Genomic DNA, 26,198 nt, shown 5'->3' with positions numbered 1-26,198 from the left:
GGAATTCCAACAGGCGGCTCTTTGTTCAGAAGGTCTTCGCCTTGCAACCAGCTCCTGCTCTGTTGTTTCAAGGTTGCTATAAATATAACCGCCCGTTTCTTGACTCTGTGCCCCCCCCTCTGGACCACCCTCAGCAGCGGTGGAGCGTGCAGGCCACAGAGACACCCCCCCCCCTCCCGATCCTTTTGGTGACCATGTGTTTGTCAACCCCTGAGAGAGAGAGAGAGAGAGAGAGGGAGGAAATGAGGGCGGTCGGGACACAAGCCCACACCCGGAGTGTTGGTTTAATACATCACGAGTCATGAAAGGCTCTCCAACGCATTCAAGGTTATTTGGTTCCCCCCCCCCCTCCCCCGTGGTTCCTCGACCTCGCCGGACGATGACAGGATCCCACCACAGAGAGGCAGAGAGGGTGGTCTGCCTTTCCCTTCGGAGCTGGGGGGGGGGGGTCTCGAGGGACCACAGGAGACAGAAGTGTTAATAACAGTGAAATAATGCAGACAGACACTATATGTTTTCTCTGGAAAATGAGGGAATCAGCATCGTAATGCGTCATGATGCAGATTTTTCCCTCAGTTTTTTCTAATATTTTGACACATTTTCCGGTTTGAGCTGCCCCCCCCCCCCACCCTAAATTACTAAAAGATGTGAGATCTTGATTCTTGGCCTCCCAGGTTGACTCAAGGAGAAATGCAAATAAATAGAGCTATCTGTGTCTGTGCGGTCAGATAAGAGCCGGAGGCTATTCATACATTGACAGCTTGACTTTCCTTGGTCCGCCCCCCCCCCCCCCCCCCCATGAAGATTAATGACCTTGTTGCACCACACCAGTGTCTCACCATATTCCTTCCTGATTTCAAGCGAAACAGAGGATTGCAAATTAAAAGCTATTTTCTGAATGGCCTGGGAGATGTGTGCTTTCTGCTTGATTCCCGCTCTGGTTTCTGTCGGTGCTGTGACGTGTCCCATGACCACTCCTGTCTAAAGATCTGCAGTCAATCAGTTTCTACCAGGTGAATCATTAACCCAGCTCCGTCACATTTCCTGTGCTGAATCAGCGTTTCCTAGAAATCCCACCAAAGCCTTTTCTTTCCCTCCACACACTCCATCATCTGCTCCAGTGGTTGTCAATCACCGCAGAAGTCTTGATTGAAACTCGTAGCTGGATGGAGGATTTTCTAAGTGTGTTTGAAGCAGTTGCCGTGCAGATAAGCAGCATTGTGAAAAGGGGGGGGGCCAGTGCTGCCCTGACAAGACTGTTGTGAAAGTTCAGAGACTCTGTGCAAGAATGCAGTGACAGGTCTCGACCTGAACTTCCGCATTGAGCAGGAAGAAATCCACAGTCAGAGAGCCAGATGCAATCCCCACCAACACACCCTGCATGCAGCTGCTTTCTACTGCTGTAGCGCTTCATCCGAGGAGAACATTCGGCCCATGAAGCTGTCATCTTGAAACTAAACGGTGGAACAAGGATTAAAAGAATCTGAAAAGGTGAGTCCCCGCTCCGTTAAACCGTACCTTCAGTGAACGGTGAACACCCTGGGCTGCTTTTCTCACTTTGAATCCTCTGTAGGATGTGGTTTTAAGTTGACGTCAAACGCAGAGAATTTGTTTTGCCTGATTCAGTCAGAGCAGACATGACAGTTAATGTTTGGCATCCTGTCAGATTTAGTGATTCTAAAGTTGTCAACCGGGAGCAAAAAACAGCAGAAAACTGTCTTTTATGATATTTTTGTTCCGGTGATATGAATCTAAATTAGGTTGTTGTGCCACGAATAAAAAAGAGATTAGGCGTATTCCAAGATGACAAGCAGGGTGTTAGTTCATCTGTGTTCCTGTCTACAGTACAACAGGGTGGACCCAGCTCTCATGTCAGACTGCTGCATGACTCAATGACCACGAGAAACCGATAGGCTTGGCCTCTGGTTTGTAAAGCTCACAGTGCTGTCAGCTTGTCAGTGATGATTGGAACATTTTGTACATTTGGCTTCTGAGAGGAGATTTAATCAGAGAGGAACAGACTGAATCACTCGAAGGGGGTATCACCGAACATGTCCTCTTCAAAGATGGGGTTAAAACCACTTAGTTGACTGGATTTGTTCCTGTTTAGGATCGTCGTCAAGCAAAGAAAACCCCCGAGATATGTTAAAACACACATTGTCAAATGACTCATTTACTGCAGGTGTTGTGCTTTTAACATCCGAGTTTGATCTCAAGACGAACCCTCTTCGGCAAACACAGATACGATCTTGTGTATTGTTCAATGCCAGTTATGATTTGAGGTTTTTTAATCCCCATTAGCATTTTGAGTTCCTGATTTCTCTCCTTCTCGGTAGCGTTCGACCGGTTCTGTAAACACATCTGCATAAGCCTCGAGTACAGATATTCAATCTGAGTTTCTATACATTATGGCAAACGCTCTTGTGCTTTGTGTTCTTGTCTGGTTTCCATTTTCTTGATTTACACATGTGCAGGCTCATGAAAAAAGCTCGGGACATGTATTTGAGATTATTAAGGAGGGAGGAGGGAAACTGTTTTCTTGGAGGAAAGCATTTGCAGATACTGTATATCCAGTCTTTAATTTCAGCGAATACCAGAAGTATATAGCCTGCAGTGGTGTGTTTTCACAGTGCATTGTGTGAGTCTGGAGCGCTGCCAGGGCTCATGCCTGGGTGTTTCCAATAATATTTACAAATGCTGACAAATCACATATTTTCAGGACAGTTTCTGCAGAGAAAATGGTGCGAAAAGGGCATCGAGACTCTTGTGACTGTGAATCAAAGGTTCAGAGACATTAAACCAGTTGTAAAGTTATTGCACCTGTGTTTAAAAAAGTCTCACAAAGTTTGGTCTCTTATTAGAAACAATTCTGCTTTAAAAAGGAAAGCCGGGCTCCCTTCAGAGAACTGTGTGCATGAACTTAATCATTTCAAATTGCACAAGTCATGCCAGTGTTTCACTTCCAGCGAAGAGTTCTCCAAAATTCCTGATAAGAATCTTTTGAATGATTTTGCAACAGATCCCTATCAAACCCGCCATCTTGAGCCAGAGATAATGAGGTGTTTTACTCATGTATTTACGAACATGGTTGGACATTTGGAGAAGTTCACTTGTTCTCTTTCTCGCGGTGAGTTCCATGACGAGATGAGATGAGACCGTTTTTAGATCTGACCAAATGAAACACTCATCACCTCCGACTTCTCTTTGAGGGTTGAAGGAGGTATTTGGAATCTAAAAGCAGCCGTCGGGTATAAATTGACTGATAAAGGCTTTTTCTTTCCTTCGCTGAAAGTAGAATATGTGTTACCAGCTTAACTTTTACCCTAAAAAATGACAATTATGTAAATATAACTTGTTAACTTTTGGAGTCGGTTCTTTTTCAGCTTTCTGTGTGAACATACCTTTGTGGACATGTGGACCAGAACCACACTCTGGTTGTTAGTGTGGTCGGTTGTTATGAGGTTGTCAACAAACTTTCAATAAAAAGGCTTTGAGACATAAATGACTCAGGGTAAATTATAAAAATTTCAGTTCATGTATTTTATATGTGTAAATTCAAATTTGCATGAGGCTCTGAACCACAATTCAACACATACTAACACCAGTGAAACAGTGAAACAGTGAAACAGTCCCCACCGTTTGCAGGTGGCTCATGTCATCATTTCCTACAAGATTTCAACATTGCAATCGGCAGGAAGTTGACCCTTCACCACTTCCTCCTCTAGGGCGAACCAGTTGTGTGAAACGGTGGAGGCGTAGAGCTAAAGGCGTTAGAGACCCACACATGAACATGTCACATGGAAATTAAGGCTTCGACACCAAGAAGCTCCTACGCATGACAGAGTTGTGAAACAGAGATATCTGTTATCCAAAATCTGCCTGAATCGATCTACAGAGTCAGAAAGTGGGAGTTTCTCAACCCAACATGCAGACGCCATCTGTTCGCTGGAACAATATTGATCCATTTCACATTCAAATGGGAAACATCGTGTCACAACAGCGTATGAGCTGAGGCCTGGAACGGCTTCAGTCACACTCGTCTCCTCTCCACACTGCGACTAAAAGGCTTTGGCCTCGGGAGTCTTTTGATTAAATTCTTCTCAAACGTTTCTCTCTCTGGATCTCACAGTTTGCTACACACGATTCCACACTGTGATGAGCGCAGGCAGCCAGTTGCTCTTTGATAAAGACAATCTTTTCATATCTAAGGGAGCATAGCAGCAAGAAAAAGAAGAAATGTGAAGAGTTATCCAAACATGTCTGAACGAGCAATACCAAAAAGTATATTTCCAACACAACTCTGTTCAATGTCATAAAGCATATCAACACATGTTTAATCAGTGCGCTACAACCCAACCTGACACTTTTACAGAATATGAATTACGTCATTTGTATTGTACTGCATTGACTTACCTTGTTGTTGAGAGGTACTATACAAAAAAAACTATTTGCTAAGTTTTCATCCAGTTATTTCGTTCAGCAATTAAGTCCACATGTTCTCTCAGCTCCAGGTGAGCCAGGCTAACTCACAGCTTGCTAATAAACTGACCTAAAAGTTGTTTATCTGAGATTTTGTTTAGAGTCAGCATCCTAACATTCGGCAAACTTTTAGCCAAAAGGCGGCCAGTGAAGTTCATTAACAGCCACAGAAGAACAAGAAGGATATTTAATGTTCATCAAGCAGTTGTGTTACAGCCACTGATCAGAAAGGTTCAGTTGTCATCAGGTTGATTCCGTACTTTCTGTTCAGAGAAGTGTGTTTACTCAGCATCACAGTCCTACAGGAGGAGGATGAATGAGGAGCTTTAACAGTTGTACCCGAACTTTCCCGTGACTGAGTGAACTCCCGCTCACACCTTAACCTGAAGTCCTGCTCCTGACTTCTACTGCTTATGTTCCACTGTAAGAAAACAGGGACTCTGTTTTCACTGCATATTCTCGCCCATCATAACATTTGCTCTGACAAATGAGGCTTCAAATTATACATGAGAGACAGAAAAGGCACTTAATCTAAGATGGAGACTGTGAGCGAATCTGCAGGAGTTGTTTTCAGGGAAAACACGGCTCCTGTAGTTGTCCCTCAGGGTGTTGTGCCACCAAACTGAAATAATGAACCTTGAGGATGCTGATATTACCCTAAAATATCTGGTTTAAACCTTCAGTGTGTTTCAGGGACCGTTCTTATGATCTTGATTTGAAGAGATGTTTAAGTGTTGTTGCATTAAATGTTTGAAATGAATTCGTTTGTCATCATAAGACTGAATGTGTGGCTCAAAATAACCTGTGACTTTCAGAAGAGGGAAGGTTAGAAAGTATCAGAATTCAATAAGTAAGATGGTTTGATGAATAAAAATACAACACAAAATAAGAAATGTATGGTCTGAAAGGCAGAGATCTAAAAATAACACGGTACATATGTATTCCTGACGGTGTGAAAAAAAATGAAATAATATTCCAAACTCCAGTTCAGCAAACAAGATGTGACAAGTTCCAGCCAAACAGAAAAAAAAAAAGACACGCCTGCAAGTTATGCATTCAAAGTTTGCTCTGCTGGATCTTGGCGGGAGAGGTTTCAGGAAAGCGGCGCCTCGGGGCACAGACGAGAACCGAACACATTTCAAAGTAAAAGCAGCAGTTCTGTGTTTCTACCACAAGCCGTCAGCAGCATCTCTAACATTCCTTATTCACCTCTTCATTCCATACATTCCTCGACCATCATCTGTCACGACAACCACGTCCAATCGATTCAGCCCATTGATCCACATTGTGCTCTAATAGCTTCACAGAACAGAGTTTGGAGTCTGATCCTTTTCTGTGTCTGACTCTCTTCTGTTGTTGCTTTCACCAGATGGACGACATCGACGCCATGTTCAGTGACCTGCTGGGGGAGATGGACCTCCTCACTCAGGTAAACGCAACTTCTCATCACAACTAACACTCAGTAATTTGTGTTTCTCATGACTTACCGTAATGTCAGTCGTTATTCAAATTAAATAATAGAACTCGTTAACTGAAAGTATATATTATAGAACTGGGGGTTTACTTTTGGACAGAAAATGCATTAACTTTTTCTTAGTATCACTTCCTTAGTATCACTTCCTGTCTGAAATATGTTATTCAAATAATTCTGTTCAATTTGAAGAAAGGATTTCTTCTTTTCTTCCGTAAAGTGCAACAAAGATTTCCCCCTTTTATTGCTAAGTGCATCAGAGGCTCTTTGTTTGAACAACTAAAACACCATTTGTGCTTGAAGGGATTACACACAGAGGCCACATCCTAAATGCTGCACACTTTCTCCGGACTTCCCAGAGTTAATTCCACTACCTTAAATAGACTTTTCTCCCTCAAAGACATATGACAACACCACTAAAACCCACCATCGATCACCGAGACACTCTAGACTGGCAAGCACAACAGACACAGCGGGGGGGGGGGGGGACTCTTTGTGGTCATCTAACAACCATAAATTACATTTCCTTTTAGAGGGGGGGGTCAAATGGCAAACGTATGAGCCAGGTCGAGATTGCACAGTTTCTTCTCAGTGAAAAAACCCTGCTGATCACTTTGATGTTGTTTTCCAACCAGTCCTTTTAAAACCACTTCCCCGGGGGGGGGATGAGGGGCAGTTAATAAAACACACAGAAGCCCTGTTAGGTGTCGTACCTGAAAACAGATGGAACATGAAAACCTGTAAAAGTTGTATTTCTTTGCATAATATTCGGGGAGTGTTTATGTTTCCTCAGAATGTGTTGTGCATTAACTCCCTGAGCCTCTCGGGGTCCCGTGCATATTGTACAGATATTATATTCCTACTCCTATAAAAACATGGTCTTGTTCATTGTTTCCCTCAGAGCCTGGAACAGGAGACAAGACCTCCAGAACCTCTCCCGCCCCCTCACCAGGAAGACAACTTCTCTTTCGGCTACACCGACGGTGACTTAACACTTTGTCTGACATGAGTGAAGCAACACCACAAAGAGCAGGGGGTTGAACACCATGTTTGCTATAACACACACTCACTGGGCAAAGATATATCGCATGTTTAATATTAGCAAGCAAATTATCTGTTAAAGCAAGTTGAAAATGAAGGTCACTGTGTCGGCCTCTGGCTCAGGGGCTGTAAAATAAGCCGTAATAATTTTGAAGGCTAGTCACGAAATTTGTCATTGAAGTTTCCTTCCCCTGTATTTTATTTTTTTGGAAGGCACGTCCTAAAACATCAGTTTTATAGGTTTTTGCAGTTCTTGATAACAAATGCCTGTATAAGGACCTATATCACGTCAGCAAGCAACTGGAGCCAAAAGCTAATGTCAGCAATTAGCATGCCAACATCTTCACAATGCTAATATCCTTTTGTCTATGCCGATTTCATGTCCTTTGAGAGGGAAGGTAATGATGTTTGTGTTCACGTCATCAGACATGAAGATGGCAGCAAACACAAAAAGCATTAATAAGGAAAACCCAAGTTATTGCATTACTTCATAAAAACTAAGAAAAAGGAAGTTGTAAATGAAAAAGAAAGTTCTCAGTGTTTGCAAGAAAAACCCAAAGTTATTTCAGAATAGGAACTAATGTTGCACATGACTGTTTCTGTGACAGTAAAAGCATTTTTATCTTGTCTAAAATACCCACTTGAGTTATTTCCTAATACGCTGATTCTGCTTCTGACCCCAGAGTCCCTCCATGAGCTGGAGGACACTGATCTGGATGCTCTGATGGCTGATTTGGTCGCTGACCTAAATGCGACCGAAATGAAACTGGCGGCAGATATAGAAGGTCTGAAGGTTCCATCGCCGCCCCCCCCGGATCTGCCACCGCCACTCCACGGCCTGCACCCCCCCCACGAGTCACCAGCTTCACCAGCATCTCCAGCCAGCAGCACAAGCAGCAACACCCCGGCCACCTCCCCTTTCCCACCTCCGCCCCCCCAGGGTTCGAAGCCTACAAGGGTGGGTGTGACAGTGTGTTCACAGTAACAGTAACATCTCTGCAAATAGATGTTAACCTCAACACAGCCTGTAGCTGGTCCAACATTCGAGAAGTGAGAGTTTTATGAAGGTTTTTCATAATAATAGAAAGTATTTTAATAAAACTTTAACAGTTTGAAGGAAAAAGGCCTGGAGGACAGACAGCAGAGTAAAAAGAACATTGCTGTATGGGGGTTGGGAGAAGCAAAAGTCACAGTCTCTGTTTTATTATGTCTTGGTTTACCGATGACAAAGTGCTTTCCAAGCCATTCGTGACAAGACAGTATTAAAAAAACGACACCAGTTCCCACCGTATATATTTCTGGTCCTTTTCATCTCGGTGCAGTGCTATTGCTCTTATAGCAGTTGGGCGGTGAGCTCATGACGAAGTTGTTCCCGGGCCGAGGCATCTGTTACAGTGAGCATCGGAGGTGAAACAGTCTGGAACAGATCAAACACGTGCAGCCGTGAGGCCGGAAAGGGAAACAGGATCAATACCTCAGGTTGGGATAGGGGGGGGGGTAAGATGTGGCCGTGTTCGGGCGGGTGGAACCAGACGGGAGCTTATTGCTTTAGCAGAGATTTGTTACCTCATCCTCCTGAGGTAGAAGCAGCAGCTGTGCCGAGGCAGTCGATGCGTCATTGTGTGGTCGAGGCGCAGAGCTTCATTAAACCTGCCGCTGTGGGCAGGAATTTAATCACACCTGACTCTGAAAACTGTTTCCTATCCCTGCTAATCCAGTTATTGTAAAGTTACAAATTAAATTCTTGAATGAAGATAATGAGAATGGGAAGCATCTCCCGAGCAGCACTGGAAACGGAGACACTGGATTCTGCTCCTCGTTTATCTGACGCACGTTTTATGAATTCAAAGCCTCAAACTACTGAGAGTCAGATGAGAGGATTGAAACCTCTGTGCAATAGATGTAAAGGTATAAGCAAGCAGAAGAAATGGCAATAGACCATCTGTTCTTCACTGTTACTCATCTGTCTCATTAACATGTTATTGTTTGTCTCATTCAGGAGGAAATCGAGGCGCAGATGAAAGCTGACAAAATCAAACTCGCCCTGGAGAAGCTCAAGGAGGCTAAAGTGAAAAAGGTGAGACGACCAAACTCTGGAGTTTACCTCTGATCTCGCATCCGCTGCCATAAACTATACTTGTGACATTTTGAGTTACGGCTACAAGGACTTTACTGTAAAAGACGTGATGTTCAAACACAGCTCGGCTCTTTGTGCCTTTGAAACAGCCATCGATCAGTAAGGGAGGTCTTCGCTCTGAGGAGCCAATGGGCTGAGCAGCACGGTTTCCTCTGTGGGGGATATGTGGTCAGTCTCACATTTGTAAAGCAGCTCACAAAAGTTGCAGACATGTTTTGAATGCAAAGCTTCAACCTCAGGGTCAGTAGTTTAACCCAAAACCCAACAAGCCTCAGACTGCAGGCCATCACGGGTGTTAGGATGGCTAATGTGATGCTTTAAACTTCCTCTCGTGGTGCAGGTGGAACAGTGGTTTCCTTGGTGAGATATTAATGATCTAAAACCTAAAGGGAAACAGCAGAGAAAACGGCAACTTTCACAGGAACATCTGTCCCAGCTGTTGGACACAGAAGAGAGCAAGGTGCACTCTCTGTGGTTTGGGCAGAATGTGATTCTCGGGTTTCAGAGAAACCACCGGTCGCCTCGCATGAGGAAGTTCAGTAAGAGGAAGAAGAATTTGCCGTCCAGTGGCATCTCATTCAACCAAGCGCCCAAGCCATATCGTGTTCGAGGCCAGGTCCAGACGGAGGAACACGTGGGCTAACGCTCTAAACCCTCCAGCGATAACATCTCTGAAACCCACATTTTTTTTGGCACATCGTGACCGACTGGCTGACCTCGGTTCTGTGAAACTGCTAAGCCTTCCAAAGCTGGATTTGTCTCCAGATGAGAGGAAGTGTGAAGCCATATGAGCCCGGGAGGAAAGCGCTGGTCGGCTCCAGAGCGAAATTCATTTCAGCTTGGGAGGACGAGAAATGCCACCGAGACAGAAGTGGCAGAACTAACATTAACAGGCAGAAGCAGCCATTTAGTGTTTGTATCCTGTAATTTAAATGGAAAATAAAGAAGTTGCATGAGTGTGAACTGGATGCGTCACTGCAGAGAGACCTGCTGCTGCTGCTGCCATCGCTCACACAGACACACAAAACCTCATGTTGTACCTGGAACTCTTATTTCTTACCGGTTACACTTTCTTATTTAATTATCACCGACCCGGCAGGACAGCTCTGACACTCACGTAATAATCAACAGCACATGTTCAACCCCATCCATTACATTCACAGTTGTCCCCCTGTAAACAAGGGCGGGTAGGAACCCAAAGAAAGGGCAATTTAAGATAAGTAAGAAAATACATGATTAATATTGATTGATTGATTTCAGAATCAGAATCAGAATCAGAATCAGAATCAGAATCAGAATCAGAAGGTATTTATTGCCAAGTAGGTTTACACCTACCTGGAATTTACTCTGGTTATTGGTGCATACAATGAACATAGAAACATAAAAGCACAATAAATACAACACACATAAGAAAAACAATAAAAAACAACATATAAAATAAAAAGATATAAAAGATAAAAGATATAAAAAGTAAAGTAAAAAGTGCAAAATGCAAACGATTTGACCTGTTTCAATATGAACATTTGTCGTATTGTTTTGTGAGTTGGAGAAAATACAGCTGAGTAATGCAACATATACAAACTTGTGTTCAATTGTTTTCTGGACAGTTGGTGGTGAAGGTGCTGATGAACGACGGCAGCGCCAAGACCCTGATGGTGGACGAGCGTCAGAACGTCAGGGAGGTTCTGGACAACCTGTTTGAGAAGACCCACTGCGACTGTAACGTGGACTGGAGCTTGTGTGAGACAAACCCAGAACTGCAGCTCGGTGAGTTCCTTCAGTGGAGAAATATAGTGATTGTGTGCTGGGGGACCACTGGGTTTTTAAACCTGGGAGGCAACAACAGCACGAGGCGGCTTTACGACCAATGATAAATCCACGTGCTGCACCAGAGTCATTCTGTGGATAAATATCGTCAGGTGAAGATAGAAAGAGGAACCGAGCGTGATGCAATCCCACCACTAGTTTGGAATGAATCTGCTCAGAGCTACAGACGTTATTTTTACTGGCAAAGAGAGATGTCTTACAAACTGGGGCCACTGCTTTGATGGGAAGTGATTTCTGGGTAATGTAGTGCAGGAGCGCCTCGGCAATAAGCTGGAACTGAGCAGCGAGTATATCAACAAAACAAGAAAAACACGGCAGCGGTAGATTACAGCTTTAACAACGTAAGCCCTCAGTGTGTTTTTATCTGAACTGTCAGCTAAACACACACACAGACACACACACACACACACACACACACACACACACACACACACACACACACACAATGAATGTACAGGCTGGGGTTTTTCCCCCTGGTCCAGATGATGGACTGTGTTTTTATTGGCATGACGGCCACACTGCAGCGAGCTCACAATGAAACACTGATCTTACCCCCATTCATCTCTCTCTCTCCCTCCCTCCTCTTCTCTTTCCTGCAGTCTCTCTCTCCCCCCCCCCCTCGCTCACACAACACACATGCGTACAGTGCAGACAGGTGGGTTTCATTTGTTGCGTCGGACACTGTCAGTCATCCTCCCTGTCATGTGGAAATCGGAGCCTCATGATCTCAATCCTCCGTCTGAGCGCCCGGTGCTATATTTACTTCAGCTGCCGGACTCAGATCCTGCAGCCGTTCATTACCATCTGTTTTCTCTGTTTTCTAACAACTTCATCAGATTGTTACTGAGATGAATTCACTTCTTTCCTCTTAAAGAAACAGTCTTATATGTCACGGACAAGGATTCATTGTGCTCCAAGGTGGAAGGGTTTTAATGAAACACTGGTGGTAAAATCATTAACCTCTGCGAGCAACAGAACATAAGCCAATGTTGTTTTGCTTAGAAATTATATTCAAGTAATTTTATATGCGGCTAGTAAAACTGTGACGCACGAAATTAGAGGATAAGCCAAAAAATACTGTGGTCTTTCTCTTATTTAAACAAAATCTGTCGCAAGGAATGTGTTGATTCATTTAGCAAAACTTCACTGATCTGTCTGGGGAGTGAAAATCTCCCAAAACTCAAAAGAAAGCAGAAATAATTTTAAAGTTATGTGCAGGTATGTGATATAAAATTCAATTTTTCAGTAGCAGATCAATACATTTTTTACATATTTTGTGGCATTTAGAGACAATAACAAATGTATAGAATATCTGTTTGATTAAATATTTTGTCACAGAAAACATTTACAATTTGAAATTGTTGCATCAAAAAGGAAATGGATCGCGTCTGATCTGCTGTATTGAATTCACAAACATTTCCATGAACGCCACCCCCACTAATAAGTCTTTGTTATTATGCAAACATTCGAAAGAGGCCTGGAAGTATTTAAATCACACAAACAAAAACCTTTTGTTTACAGTGTCCAGGTTTATTCCACATTGTGACATCGTTACAAATTGGGAACTGGGATCTTCCAACGAGCGTGTGAATGCTCAATAAAATACAGTACGAGTCCAACCAATGCTGTAGATAGACCTCAATGCTGCCTGTGCAAAAACAAATGAGGAAATGCGAGTTTCCCTTGAGTCAACACTGTTTATTTTTAACCGAATTATATCTGTCTGAGACACGGATATAACTTTAAATCTTCTGTGTGCATATCTTGACTCATGAGCATCATGGTCCGGGTCTTGTCATCTCTGACTAACTGGACGGCTTCACAATGGAAACTGTTCCATTCATCGTCTGGATGTGAGTGAACTCGCTGCGACTGGTCTGGTCACTAAAACATCTCGAGTTTAATCGTTTTAATCAATAAAAAAGGCCTCTGGGAGCGTAGTAAACACCCACAGACCTCCACAGCATCGCCATCTTCAAACAAGTCTCGACTCGGCCACGTGCTCGCCATCCGCTCCGCCACCGCGACACACGATGTGGTTAATGCTCTTCAAAGGGAGTTTTACCCCTAATAACTCACTCCAGCAGAAAAGTCACACCACCCATTTAAGGATTGTAATAGTCAAACTATAAACTGGGACACTGGCAGCGATCTATTTAATGCCTACCTCTGCCTCGGCTGCAAACCTGTAATTGGGGAGCGTGGCTAAACTACAGTGAAATGGCCAGTGCACGATTAAGATCTATGGAACCGGGTGTGTGGGTGGGCAGAGGAGGAGGAGGAGGAGGAGGAGGAGGAGGAGGAGGAGGAGGAGGAGGAGGAGGAGGAGGAGGAGGAGGAGGAGGAGGAGGAGGAGGAGGAGGAGGAGGAGGAGGAGGAGGAGGAGGAGGAGGAGGAGGAGGAGGAGGACATGGAGGAAAGTGCTTTTAATGTGTTGTCGAGCTTTAGTGCCATTTAAAGTTCTTCAAGCGAATGGGGAGGGTTGTGCTTTATCGATCCCTTAATTCGGCCCATTTGAAATGGACAGTTACGCAGCTGTGACTTGGAACCAGGCTCAGCTGAGCTAAAGATTTTGTGGCAGAGTGAACTACAGTCCACACGCTGAGGCGTTTGCTTTGCCGTGTTTTACAGTGCAAAGCTAAAACGCACAGAGAATTTAAAGTGAGATTAAAGACTCGTCGATTCTGGTTTCAACAATGTTGATTCATTCCGAGGCAAACTGGAGGTATTTGTGTATTTCCACTGTAAGGTCCTCGCCATGACTATGACACCGTTGGTCGTTTGTTTTTACAGTGTCTGAAATAACTTTTGGTTGTCATCACTCAAACAAGTGATCATTCATGGTCATGCGAATAAAGACTTGTTCTTTCTCAGGAGAAAAAGCAGAACCAGAGCATGGCTGCAGTTCCCTAACCGCGACCAAGCGGTTTTATTTTCCTGTCGGGCTCAACCTGCTCCCAAAGACGAAATCCTTCGGTCTTGGACATTTTTGGCATCGACCAAAGACCTTTTTTGTCTTGTAGTGATGATGTGACTTGTTGACAGTGTTGGGAAACTGAATATCTCTTTGCAGATAGCAATGTAACACAAAACTTAGACTACATTAATAACAATGACGTAAACACTTGAAGATACATACAAATATTAATATACCCACGACTTCTCCCAACAGGGAAACACTGCAAACATTTCTACTGGGTCATTTCTTTCTGTCAACTCATACTATGCAATATTATCCATGTACGATTTATACAATATGGCTTCAGGGCAATGACATGAATACTGTTATTATGACTTTACTGACGTTCAGTTTGATTTCTGTTTGCAGAACGGACGTTTGAAGACCATGAGATCCTGGTGGAGCCGCTCTTAGGCTGGACGAGGGACACCGAGAACAAAGTCCTCTTCAAGGAGCGTGGGGAAAAACACGAGGTTTTCAAAAACCCACAGGTTCGTCCCCTTATTGTCCATTATCAACACTTTGAGGTCATGACATATTGTAGCTTGCGTACCGAGTGATCGGAGGTGACGCGCGTGTCATATCTCTAAAGTCCAGCTCTGGCTAGTTCATAATTCTTGGCCTTGATTCGTGTGGATCTCTCTCCACGTTGATTCAGCTCAGCGCCGTCTGCTGAATTGTTGTCCATTACGAGATGTGTTTGCTCCACGCGGGATGACCTCTTCCATCCATGTCCTCGCTGTAATATATCAGACAGAACAGCTTCTGGGAAAAGACGGAGAGATCCCGTCATGTTTGTTGATGTAACGGATCCATTTATAATCCCAGGGTATTTAATGGACTCTGTCTGTTGGCGCAGACAAATAACCGGTTTGGAATCCTGGTGAGACATTCTCATTTTATAAAACACTCCGTCATGTCCTCCACGTCCTCCAGCAGGAGACAGATCTGTTTTATACAGAATGTCCCTATCAATTTAAAGCTTCATCTTTGGACAGGCGCTACCAGAATGTTCCCCTTGAGAAGATGGAAAGATTTAGGCCAAAACTGATATGAAATCTAACTAGAATATGTTTTATTCCTGCAGAACTTTTATCTTTGGAAAAAGGACAAGAAAGCTCTCAAGGAAATAAAAGACAAAGACAAGGAGATATTAATCGAGGTAAAGAAACATGCACACAAACTCACAAGTGAAGTATGTTTCCCCAGGGGGCGCTCATCTTCTCATCTTCTCCTCCTCCTCTTTCATCCCTTCTTCACGTCCGCAGGAGAACTTCTGCGGGTCGTCCATCATCGTGCCCGACCTGGAGGGGGTGCTGCACCTCAGAGAAGACGGGAAGAAGTCCTGGAAGCAGCGGCTCTTCCAGCTGAGGGCCTCTGGGATTTATTATGTCCCCAAAGGGAAGACCAAGGTCAGGGGTCAAAAGAGCAAACACCACATGCACAGAGTCTCTGATCTGGGACACACTCGTTCCTGCTGGAGATAAAATCCGGCTCATATGGATGTTTGTTTTCAGTTTCCAATGAGATTCTAATGAAATGGAAGAGGAGTTTCTTCTTTCCTCTCTGGGACTACGAAGATGTAGTGTGTTGTAGTTTATCAAACCCTGCTTCATGCATGAATATCACTACATCTTGTTGCTCACTGTATATCTCACATGTCTACTTCCATACACACCTTCACACAGTGGTTCACTACAGCGTCTGTGGTGCAGATTCAATTCGGTCGACACACAAACCCCAAAGATGCCGCAGATCACAGTTGTAACTTCATCCTCTGTTTGTTTCTTTTTCAGTCGTCCCGTGACCTCGTTTGCTTTCAACAGTTCGACAACGTGAACGTCTACTACGGCAAAGACTTTAAGAACAAATACAAAGCTCCCACCGACTTCTGCTTTGTTCTGAAGGTAAGCTTCAAAGATCCTTCATCAATCATTCAAACTACACTCACCCGTTTCCCTGTGGAGTTAGTTTACAGAGAAGCGGGGACTTCCCTAAACGCTAATATCAAACACATTAAGAGTAACGTGTTTTATTACTGGCTCACTGGTCCATTCTACCAGGGCTGTTTGACACTGTTGATGCTTGCCTTACTGGAAATGTGAAAAGCAATAAATAGTTTAGTTTGGAGAAGTGAAAGGAGCTTCAGCCAGTTCAGTGAAGAAAAGATGAACTAGATGAGATTTTATGCAAAAGAAATGACTGTAAAAGCACTTTGCCTTTAATTAAAAGTACTTCAAAACGGAGAATATTAAGTACGACGGGACGCACAGTGCCCGTTTAAGAGTGAGAAGTGCTGACGTGGAAATAAAGGAAAGAATTAGATGGGTTGGTGGGTCAGTTTTAAAGGGATGTGAAAGTCTGCGTTCTTTCCTTTCCCTCTATCTCATCTGGGAAACACCCGAATCAGCAGATAACCGTTAGACTAGATGGTGAAGGATCAAAGCGAAAAGAGCTTAGAGAGGCAAAGAAAGTGAATTACCCAGCGGTGAGAGACACAGCCCTCAAGGTGCGATCTGTCCAAGGGCAAAGGGGAAACCGGACTGTCAGGATGGACGTGTTGGAGGACGGGATTTCACACCTCGTCCTCACAGTTCAGGCCTCGTACAGAACAAACTGCAGATTGCAACAATATGATATGATGATAACTGCTGTTAAATGAGAGCGTTTACAAGCGGCCAAAACCCGCTGCAGCTCGAGGGACGTTTAGCTTCATCATTTAACAGTTCTTCTGAGATGAGTTGTTGGAGGTGATCCTGGAAACCATCATTATCTCCAACTGATATCATGATGACGATATGTGGAAATTCCACTTTCTCTTCAGGGGAAAGCAATCAACTCTCGGACCCTTTTTTTTTTAAAGTCCACAATGTACAAGAAATACTTCTGTAATCACTTTTCTTGGATAAAACCATCAAAGATGACGTGAGCAGAAAACTCAAAACTCACTGGTCCTTATGCAAACAAGATTAAAGTGCACTTGAAGATAAGACTGTCTGAAATGTAGTTGTCTGCTTCTACGTCTCTGTTTGTCTTCACTAATACCGACTGGATTATAGCAAATAACAGGAAATTAAAATATTAAATCTTTTTAGCAGTCTGATTCTAGAGTCCCTCTGCCCCCTTGTGGCACCTTAACTAGTAATAAATACACTTAATGTATCCTATACTTAACCCTGCTGTGGCTGCAAGAAGTCATTATTTTGAGGATTAATAGTTTCATCCATAAAGTGTCAGTAATTAGAGAAAATCCACCGCCTTACAGACTGTTACATATCCCCACAGGCCAAGGTGACATCTGTAAATTGCTTTTCTTGTCCTGATAACAGTGAAAAAAACAAATATATTCAGTTTACTATCATCAGACTGACAAACGGCAGCAAACAGTTGCAGTCAGACACATAAATATCAAAATGCTGCTGTTTTTAAAATGGTAAAACTAAAACAAACGTGGTTCTTTCCCGTGCTTTGTGTGTGAAGCATCCTCAGATCCAGAAGGACTCTCAGTACATCAAGTACATGTGCTGTGACGACGCCTGGAGCATGCACCTGTGGGTGACCGGGATACGGATCGCAAAGGTAAATATGAACAACCCTGCTTTTTAATATCAAAGAAACAAACTCCAGCAGAAGACACGAGGTCACGATCTGTGCTGCGTTCCCTCACACCTCCAGTACGGCAAGTCTCTGTATGAAAACTACAAAACAGCCGAGAAGAAGGCGGTGGTCAACTCAGCGTGGCTGAACCGCAGCACGCCGTCCAGCTCCAACCCCTCCACGCCCTCGCCCACCATCAAAGGTAGGAGCAGCTCTCTCTGCTGGGTTGCAGTGACATGACACAACCCAGATGTGTCGGTAGAACAAACGTTTTCCCTTTGTACAGTGTGTTCACTCGTGTGATTTCTCTCCTTCCAGCCAAGTCACAGAGTCACGCAAACGGTCACGCTCCCAAACCACAACCAGGACCTGCACCTGAGGTGAGCAGCTCCGTTAACCTACTCAAGGCTCCAGTATGCTTCTACGTATCCGTTTCTCGGAGAGGGTCGCACGGAGAGAGGAGAGTCTTTTTGATTTTTACCTCTCCGACAACTGTACGTTGAAGACAATTCAGTGCCAAACCCATAGGTGGCGCAACGGAAGACGAGCTCAGAGAAGCCTACCCCATTTCTCGGGAAGAAGAAGTCCACGCTTGTTTGTTTACCTCTGTTAGCTTGCGTCCCACACACTGAACCATGGCAACTAACAGAACTAAATAAAGTGACACCCAGCGGGTCAAGATGCTGATGTAATCGTTTCTTAGCGCAGCGGTTCCCCGGTCTTGTTTCCGAACTGTGTTGCTGATTCCACAGCTTGAATCTGCTTGAGGCTACATGTAGCTAGAAGCTACACGGAGCTAGCTCCCCCCAGCTTCCACACACAGTCAGCAGGGACTCCCGACACTAACTACTACTATCCAGTGTTTGCTTCTAACCTGACGGTATTATAGAAACAGTGTCATGATAGAAGTGGAATTAAATTCGTGATGGCGGGTTTTTGCTCTGTTACCACCGCAGTTAGCATGGTGGCTAGCCCGCCTAGCCTTCCCTGTGTCTTTTTTGACACAGGGAAGGAAGCAGGAAGTTTGAGGTCCGGAAATGTGAAATACGGAAATGACGTCATACGGAAATTATGTCGTTCGCGGACCAATCACAGCCAAGGTCTGTCCGTTGGGTCTCCGAAATAAACAAGGACAGTTAGAAAAATCAGAGGTGCACGAAAGGGCGTTCCACGACGGAGAGGGCGGTCTTATCTGTCCGTTTTAGAAAAGACGTAGAGGCCTAAATTGGCCTTTAGAGGATTTCCATGCAAATGGGTGGAAGGATGTGGCAAGAAAGAAAAGTTTAAACATTGGCATTTTTGTTTGGCTTATTTTATTGTTTCAGTAGTTTTTCATATTATAATGTGATATGATATTTTCTGCTTTGCAAATGTATTTGCTGATTTTCTGTCACCATGTCAATTTAGCCTTGAAATCGTTTAAATCGTACATTTGTCCGTCTCCTGAACACGAAGCGTTACTGGTCTATTTTCTGTCTCCTCAGAACTTTGGAAGCATCCCTCCTCCACCTCCTCCTCCTCCACCTCCTCCCTCATCAGGTGGGTTTCTCCCTCCGCCACCTCCGGACTCATCCTTCCCTCCTCCACCACCTCCTTTAGCTGCCAAGAGTTCCCCAAGACCCGGCCTCCCCCCGAGGAACATGCCAACCAACTTCCCTCCACCTCCACCTGCAGTGGACCTCCCTCCTCCACCCCCGCCTCCGCCTGCCGATGACTCCTCTGAGGCCCCACCAGACTTCCTCCCACCTCCTCCTCTGCCAGGGAAAGCCCTCCCATCCCCTCCTTCATCCTTTCGTTCAATGCCACCTCCTCCTCTGCCAGGGAAAACCCTCCCATCCCCTCCTCCATCCTTTCGTTCAATGCCACCTCCTCCACCTCTGTCAGCGAAAGCCCTCCAACCACCGCCTCCTTGTCTCAGGGGCTTGGACCAGTCTCTGCCTCCTCCACCAGCCGACCCAGGCTTTTTACCACCTCCTCCACCTCAGCAGGTGTTCACAGGGGCTGGGGCTCCTCCTCCTCCTCCTCCACCTCCTCCTCCTCCTCCACCCTCTGCTCCTACCCCAACCCCTAGAGCCCCTGGATCGGTGAGGAAGATGCCTCCTCCTCCGCCAAAGAGGACTACACCTTCGCTGCAGGGAGGAGGAGGAGGAGGAGGAGACGGGAACTTAATGTCAGAACTGATGTTAGCCATGCAGAAGAAACGCGGCAATCAATAGTCTGAGCAGCTCATTTGTGGAGAATAAGAACGAACTCTGACAAACGAAGAGTAATTTTCAAACTTAATCCACAGCCGCACTTCTGTCCGACTGGAGATCAACACACACATTGATCCGTTTATCCAGAGCATTGAGCTGATTCATCTGTAGCAAGGCCTTGTAATTGTTTTAAAACTGTGTCACTTAGAAACCAGTGACTGATGTAAGAAAACATGTTTTGCTGTCGTCATAGTTCAAAGAGACATTTTCTTTTTTATAGAATTGTATATATTGTCATGTTTGCCTGAATCCAGTGTGTTGTTGTTTTTCAAATGACTGTCATCTAAATAAAACCTCCTGAATAAATATCTTTTGATTCCTGGCGGCATAAGAACAAGACAAAATAGAACATTTTGTCTAGTCGGATAATGATGCGAGTAGAGTGAATTATAGAAGACAAATGTTGAAAGTCTACATAATCCAGATATGGCTGCGGGTAATGATTTACTTTCATTTTCAGAAATGTGGTGATTATTTCCAGGAGTTATCGTTTCCTCCATAAAATGTCAGTAAATAGAGATAATGTGCCACCTGCCAGACTGTCACAAATTCCCAAACTGACATCTTTAAATTGCCTTTCTTGTCGTGATGACTAAAGTACAGGACATAGTTTCCATGTTGTACCTCTGATGTGTGCAGACTGTCAGTGAACTCGGTGGAACTAAACTGTAGATGAGCCTAGATCCATAAAAAACGCAACAGAACAGCCTCTCAAAGCAGCATCTTTGTCTTTATTTCAGTGTCAAATGGACCAAAAGGATGGAAACAATATCATCAGCTAAATAATCTGATCTTTGTTAGTCACTGTGCCCACGCACAGGGTTTTTTCTTAGCAGAAAATAACAACAAACACCCATGACCTTGACGTTTTGGAGGAAATATGTTCCACTAACGCACGATGACAGCAGGTAAAGTTGAGACGTCTTCATTTGAGTATTTTTGCTGTATCCACTCATGAGGAGCAGCTGACCTTTAACCTCTGAGCCCACGAAGGAGGTCTTGCTGCATAGCCCACCTCCTCTGCAGTCTCTTGTGTAACAAAGGGAAAGGACAGGATGTGGTGCAGCAGCTCCACCTAGTGGGAAGTAAATGTCACAGCCACTTAGAAAAAAAAACAACTGTAGTGACATTTTAAAAGACAAATTATTTATCTTTTTACCTCAGAGAAATCATTCATCTCAGCTTTTCTTATGGCCGACTCCGCCATCCAGTTCCTCAGCACGTATCTGGGATTTACATCTGTTCAAGAGATTGTACAGAACCAGATGAAACTCTTCTAACATGTCAGAAACAGGACATTATCTTCCATCAACATTAATATGAAGATTTAGTGGCTTACTTTTCATTCTGTTTTGACGATTAACATCACCATCATTTTGTTGTCTAAGGAAATAAGGAGAGGGGAAAAAAACAAAGAATTCAGTAAAACCTTTATTTCCAAACTAACACACATTCTGACTTTGACCTCTTTGTTCTCACCTGCTGATGCGGAGTAGGTACATGTTGAGCCAATCAGAGAAGTGCTGATGCCTTGATAAATCATCAAGAGCCCACATCTAATACAAACACACAAATCATTAAAACATGACTACAAATGGAAACATTGGCTTTTTGTGTGATCTCCAAAAGCAGAAATTATAATCAAATCCTAACATTTCAACGTCTGTTATTTGTCACAGACTTTAAAACTAAATCTAAAAGTAGAATTTAAAACTTTACCTGGGTGAAGTTCCTGTTTTGCAGCTGCAGGTGGGACACTTCACTGAGTTGCCTGAAGGTCATGGTGAAGTCTGACTCTGTGTCCTCCATCATCTGGGAAGACAAACACAAATTATACTGGGAGATGAGGGAAGAAAACATTTTTTGCACAGAGCCAGTTAACAAGCAACGAAGATAAATTTACTTTGAAGAAGACTTGCCTGAAGCAGGAAGGGAATAAGGTAACTGTCTCCTTCCTCTTCACTAAGAAGCCCCAGTTTGGCTTTAAATATCTGGTGAATCCTGAGACACATGAATAAATAAGTTTAAACAAATAACATTAATAAAACTGCCATGGGTTGGATGAGGATGAACATGTGGAACCGACAGATTCACATGGAGCTCACCTCATCTGGTAAATATTCACAAATCCTTTTAAGATGATCTTAGCTCTGAAAACAGAAAGAGAAGAAGGTTAGCAATTATATTTTATGAGAGTAACTTGTTCTTTGAAGGAGCAAAACAATGCAGATATGAAAACCTTTATTTTTACTGAAAAGATGTACATATTTGTGTTCTGCAGTTTCTAGGCCACTAGAGGTCGATATAAGTCACATAAAACAATAAACTGCAGATTACAGGTTTTCTTACTCTTCCTGCTGTTGATGTGTAAGCACCGGACTCAGAGCACTGAGGAGCTTCTCCAGGTTGAACAGTCCGACATCAGCCTGAGCTCCTATTCTGTACCTGCCCTCATCATCCGACGTGTTGGGGATGAAATCTGCAACGTTACAGGTCTTTTTAAGTTTTGAGAAACTGGGGCAGTGAGATATTTGATTAAAAACTGAGTTATATCTAACACACTGGGGTTATAGGACTCCATGAAGCCAAAGGGTCCATAGTTGATGGTGATGGACAGGAGACTGAAGTTGTCTGTGTTGCACACACCTGTGAGAAAGGCACATGATGTATATGAGTAAAGGTAAAAACAAACATGGTGGTAAAATGTTCAGCTGGACTCTTACCATGTGCAAACCCAACAGACATCCACTGGCCAATCAGATGTGCTGTTTCATTTACAACCGTGGAATAAAACACCTACAAACACACAGATTTCCACAGTAAGTCATTCTACGTGGACATGGGTGCATTGAGAGAAATACATTTATTAATGTGACTCACCAAATATTTATCAGGGTCATTTGAACTGATAGAAGGAAAATGTTCATCAATCACAAAGTTCAGCAGCTTCCTGAAATCAACAGGACAATAAAACACTGTTATTGATCAGAAAACTCTGTGGAATAGAAAGTGACGTGATGACAAGATAACACTTATAGTTATTTTATGATTATGTGACCAGTATCACCTCAGAAGATCCGTCTCTCCACTTTGAGACAAAATTTCCAACGATCCAATCCGAAACCAGGACTTTGCCAAACGGAGAACAACAGCCCCTGGAGTCAAAAACAAAATGTTGAACTTATAATTCAATGTAATGAGAAATTAAAGGAAGCTAATAATACGTTTTGTGTATCTTGTCTGTACCTCTCTCTGTCTTCACGTTGCCATTGTAGAACTTATCCCTGAACACCGGCTCCTCACTCACAATTAGACTGAAATAAAGCAAGAAATCATCCGAACAGGAACAAAAATCCACTTTGTGAACCGGTTTCATGGATTCTGATTTTTTTCAAAGCATGTCTGCTTTTTCACAGGTATAAATAGGGTTGCAAAGGGGCGGAAAGTTTCCGGTAAATTTCCGGAATTTTGAAAAAAAAAACAACTATGCAAATTAGACGCTGAGCAATAAAAACATCATTCAAAACTCTATTTTAAAGATGTATGGAACATTGAGTTTCAACCCTCCACTGTTCATTCTTCCATCACATGCACAGATAACTCCCAGCATGCTTCACTCTACAGCAGGGCTACTGAGGCCTGCTGTAGTGTGCAGGACTAGTCAGGTAAGTTTCCATGATATTACTGGGAAAATATATTAGCATGCTGATTGAGGATTGTTCATCTGTTCATCTAGCCTATTTCCATTCATTTATCCATCAATTGTAAAATATTTGTACAGACTATTCCAATTGTTTGGCTAACTATTTATATCTCTGGCATTGCATAAGTGTTTTTTTACAAACTTTTTTCTCATCTTATTCTACAGAACAATGCCACGTGCACTCTCTCATGTGTGGAGGCATTTCACCCCATCCAATGTAGAAGGAAAGGCTGTGTACATTTACAAATACTGTGCAAAGACCTATGTTAAGAATGACACAACGATGCAGAAGCATATAGTCAAGTGGCCAAAGTTTCCTCAGGGCTCAAATCAGACTATGACAAAACAAAATGTTTATATTCATGTCTGTATATGACAAGGTAAATACAGTTAGTATAAATTACCCACAACATTTCCAGTTTATTCCTGTTAATTCCCGTTTATTCCCGTTTATTCCCGTTTATTCCCGTATATTCCCGTATATTCCCGTTAATTCCCGTTAATTCCCATGGAAAGTTTCCAACTTTGAATATTCCCGGAATTTTGCAACCCTAGGTATAAAACATAATGAGGCACTGCCTGTGTCTTGTCTTCTCATTCCTCAGTGTTGATCTCACCTGGCAGCTCTGCTGGTGGGAACACCCAGGAAATGCATCGCCTCGCTGCACAGGAACTCCCTGACGGACGAGCGGATCACAGCTCGACCATCTCCGGACCTGGAGAAACATTCAGGAAAGAAATGTCTTATGATAGTTGCACCATTTTTAATTTCTATGTCTGAATTAATATATAATCAAAGGGGGAAAAAAACTTACCTTGAATATGGAGTTTTTCCAGAGCCTTTGAGCTGCAGTTCCCATATTTCTCCCTTCCTATTAAATGGAAAATTTCACATGGTAAATGTTTAAAACGTGTATAAGCTTTAACTGGGAATGCTCCTATAGTTACAAAACCTTCTCACCTGTTGGAATACTGACCAAGGAAATGTGCTCGACCGTCACCCAGCTGACCTGCCCAGTAACCAAACTGGTGGAGAGGAAGAAAAGGGAAAACAGATCATGTACAGCTGCTGACAGACTTCATTCTCAGGGGGAAGCTCATGTTTACCTGGTGACCCCCGTATCTGTGTGCGAGCGGATCAGATCCTGGCAGCAGTCGGCCCCCGCTGGCATAAAGCTGGAAATCATCAGACTGTGTTACAGCCACATCCAGATCTAAGATCCCCTCCATGACTTCCTGTTGAGACAGCGACAGATATAAATTAATTTGCCTTATTTTAGGGTGAAATTTGTGACGCGGCTGATCACCACCTTAGAAACGGCTGCCAGGCTCAGAGGCCCTTTCAGTGGAGTCGGGATGGATTTGGAAAATATGCAGTTCTTCACCGTGTGAACAAAGTTTCCGCTGACCTCATCGATTGGGAACGCTTCTGCAGAGATTCAAATCAAAAACATTATTCCTGTTCGGTGCTTTTTTTGTTGTCCTGACCTACAAAAACAAACCAGAATCAGTTTTACCGAGTAGCTTCTTACAGGACACTCTGAACCGGTCCAGGTCCTGAATGAGCTCTGAACCAGTCCCGTTCCACCTGGATTTGACAGCGTGTCGGGATGATCGACTGGTTGATGCTGGCTCGCCATCGCTGGGACAGTCGGGTCCAGTGCTGGGACAGAACTCCAGGAGATGGACACGAGTGAAAACTGATGCTGCAGCCAGAGCAAAGACTAAGAGTCTGTAGATAGTCCACATGGCCACAGACAGAGCTGATGCACATAACACAGGGAAAGACACGAGTTTTATATATATAAGGTTTTATTAATGAATCAATAGAAATGTTATTACTGATGCGTTGGTGTATGAACAGTATTTTCATGCTGTAGCTAATTGTTCGACATTTATCTGAAGCTGGATAGTTTAATAAACACAAACATCACATTTGTTTGTTTACATTTGATCTTTGTGTCACTAAAGTTGTCAAATACATGTTGTGGAGTAAAAAGTGAAGTACTTGCCAGATTTTAGTGGAGTTTTAGTTGTAGTACTAAATGTCGGTACTCAGGAAAAGTACAAACACCTACAATAGTACTCAAGTACTTTAGTAAACAAACTTATCCAATGTGAACAGATTAACAGGTTAAATATGCTTAGTTTTCATTACCATAACTTCACTTAAGATACAAACTCAACTAAAACACAAAGCTGTTAAAGTCTTTTCTGAGTAAATAAAGTAGTTTTGTATAATTCCAGTCGATTCATTCGTGAAAATGTCCCAATAAATAAAAGTTAGCTAGTAGTTATCTTAAATGTTAGCTAACCAGCTCTTAGCCTGCTCCCAAACACGACCAGCTGAACGTGTTCTGGGGGAAACAACCATTTCTTTAATTTACTGCCGGGTTTCTGATTTCAGATAAATCATCTTTAAGGAAATAAATCATGTGTTTCTGCCATTTTAACCTCTCTGTTGCTCCTTGTGTTGCTAACGAGGCTAACGCTACTTCCGTGTTCCCCTCGCGTCATCAACCGGCGCCCGCTCACAGCTTCCGGTTCCGGTCGTCGGTGTCATCCGAGGTGGACGCGTGCGCTGCGGCAGCGGGCATAGATATCACATATAAACACTAGATGTCTCGGCCGCGTTGCCGGCCGACAGAGTCGAACGTCACCACATGGCGGCCATCTTGCTGAGGGCGGCTCGCTCACCCATAACATTGTGTTGTAGTGGTGCGTACTTT

At 43.5% G+C, this 26,198-nt stretch overlaps 2 protein-coding genes across 3 annotated transcripts; one reads left to right on the top strand and one right to left on the bottom strand.

The window, feature by feature from the left end:
- Positions 1-1,087: 1,087 nt before the first annotated feature.
- Positions 1,088-20,112, top strand: apbb1ip (amyloid beta (A4) precursor protein-binding, family B, member 1 interacting protein). Its single transcript, XM_061093869.1, has 14 exons — positions 1,088-1,491; positions 5,849-5,908; positions 6,852-6,933; positions 7,675-7,949; positions 8,991-9,068; positions 10,736-10,895; positions 14,284-14,405; positions 15,002-15,076; positions 15,183-15,326; positions 15,711-15,821; positions 17,395-17,493; positions 17,590-17,713; positions 17,830-17,891; positions 18,996-20,112. The coding sequence occupies exons 2-14, from the start codon at positions 5,849-5,851 to the stop codon at positions 19,725-19,727; spliced, it is 2,124 nt and encodes a 707-aa protein (XP_060949852.1). The 5' UTR covers positions 1,088-1,491; the 3' UTR covers positions 19,728-20,112.
- Positions 20,113-20,477: 365 nt separating this feature from the next.
- Positions 20,478-25,929, bottom strand: LOC133026886 (protein adenylyltransferase SelO-like). 2 transcript variants are annotated; one of them, XM_061093870.1, is made up of 21 exons: positions 25,785-25,929; positions 25,482-25,543; positions 24,987-25,232; positions 24,780-24,898; positions 24,577-24,705; positions 24,431-24,495; positions 24,285-24,341; positions 24,087-24,185; positions 23,013-23,080; positions 22,834-22,921; positions 22,647-22,716; positions 22,490-22,562; positions 22,329-22,412; positions 22,116-22,245; positions 21,872-21,916; positions 21,686-21,767; positions 21,486-21,578; positions 21,246-21,322; positions 21,106-21,149; positions 20,926-21,005; positions 20,478-20,841 (listed from the first exon to the last, which is right to left on the bottom strand). In XM_061093870.1, exons 3-21 carry the CDS (start codon positions 25,216-25,218, stop codon positions 20,719-20,721), a joined length of 1,758 nt encoding a protein of 585 aa, XP_060949853.1. In that variant the 5' UTR covers positions 25,219-25,232; positions 25,482-25,543; positions 25,785-25,929; the 3' UTR covers positions 20,478-20,718. The 2 variants fall into 2 exon arrangements, with proteins under 2 accessions (XP_060949853.1, XP_060949854.1); XM_061093871.1 differs by lacking the exon at positions 25,482-25,543.
- Positions 25,930-26,198: the final 269 nt, after the last annotated feature.

The sequence above is a fragment of the Limanda limanda genome, chromosome 20, assembly GCF_963576545.1.
Source record: "Limanda limanda chromosome 20, fLimLim1.1, whole genome shotgun sequence".
Classification (NCBI taxonomy): Eukaryota; Metazoa; Chordata; class Actinopteri; order Pleuronectiformes; family Pleuronectidae; genus Limanda; species Limanda limanda.
The sequence above is the reverse complement of the archived record's forward strand: the minus strand, read 5'-3'. Positions and strand labels throughout refer to the sequence as shown.

Coding starts and splice junctions, on each gene's coding strand:
- apbb1ip (XM_061093869.1), top strand. CDS start 5,849: ATGGACGACATCGACGCCATGTTCAGTGACCTGCTGGGGGAGATGGAC. Junction 15,077..15,182: donor ACAAGGAGATATTAATCGAG/GTAAAGAAACAT, acceptor TCACGTCCGCAG/GAGAACTTCTGCGGGTCGTC. Junction 17,494..17,589: donor CCGGGATACGGATCGCAAAG/GTAAATATGAAC, acceptor TCACACCTCCAG/TACGGCAAGTCTCTGTATGA.
- LOC133026886 (XM_061093870.1), bottom strand. CDS start 25,218: ATGTGGACTATCTACAGACTCTTAGTCTTTGCTCTGGCTGCAGCATCA. Junction 24,706..24,779: donor GCCTGGCAGCCGTTTCTAAG/GTGGTGATCAGC, acceptor CTGTCTCAACAG/GAAGTCATGGAGGGGATCTT. Junction 21,323..21,485: donor AAAACAGGAACTTCACCCAG/GTAAAGTTTTAA, acceptor TGTTTGTATTAG/ATGTGGGCTCTTGATGATTT.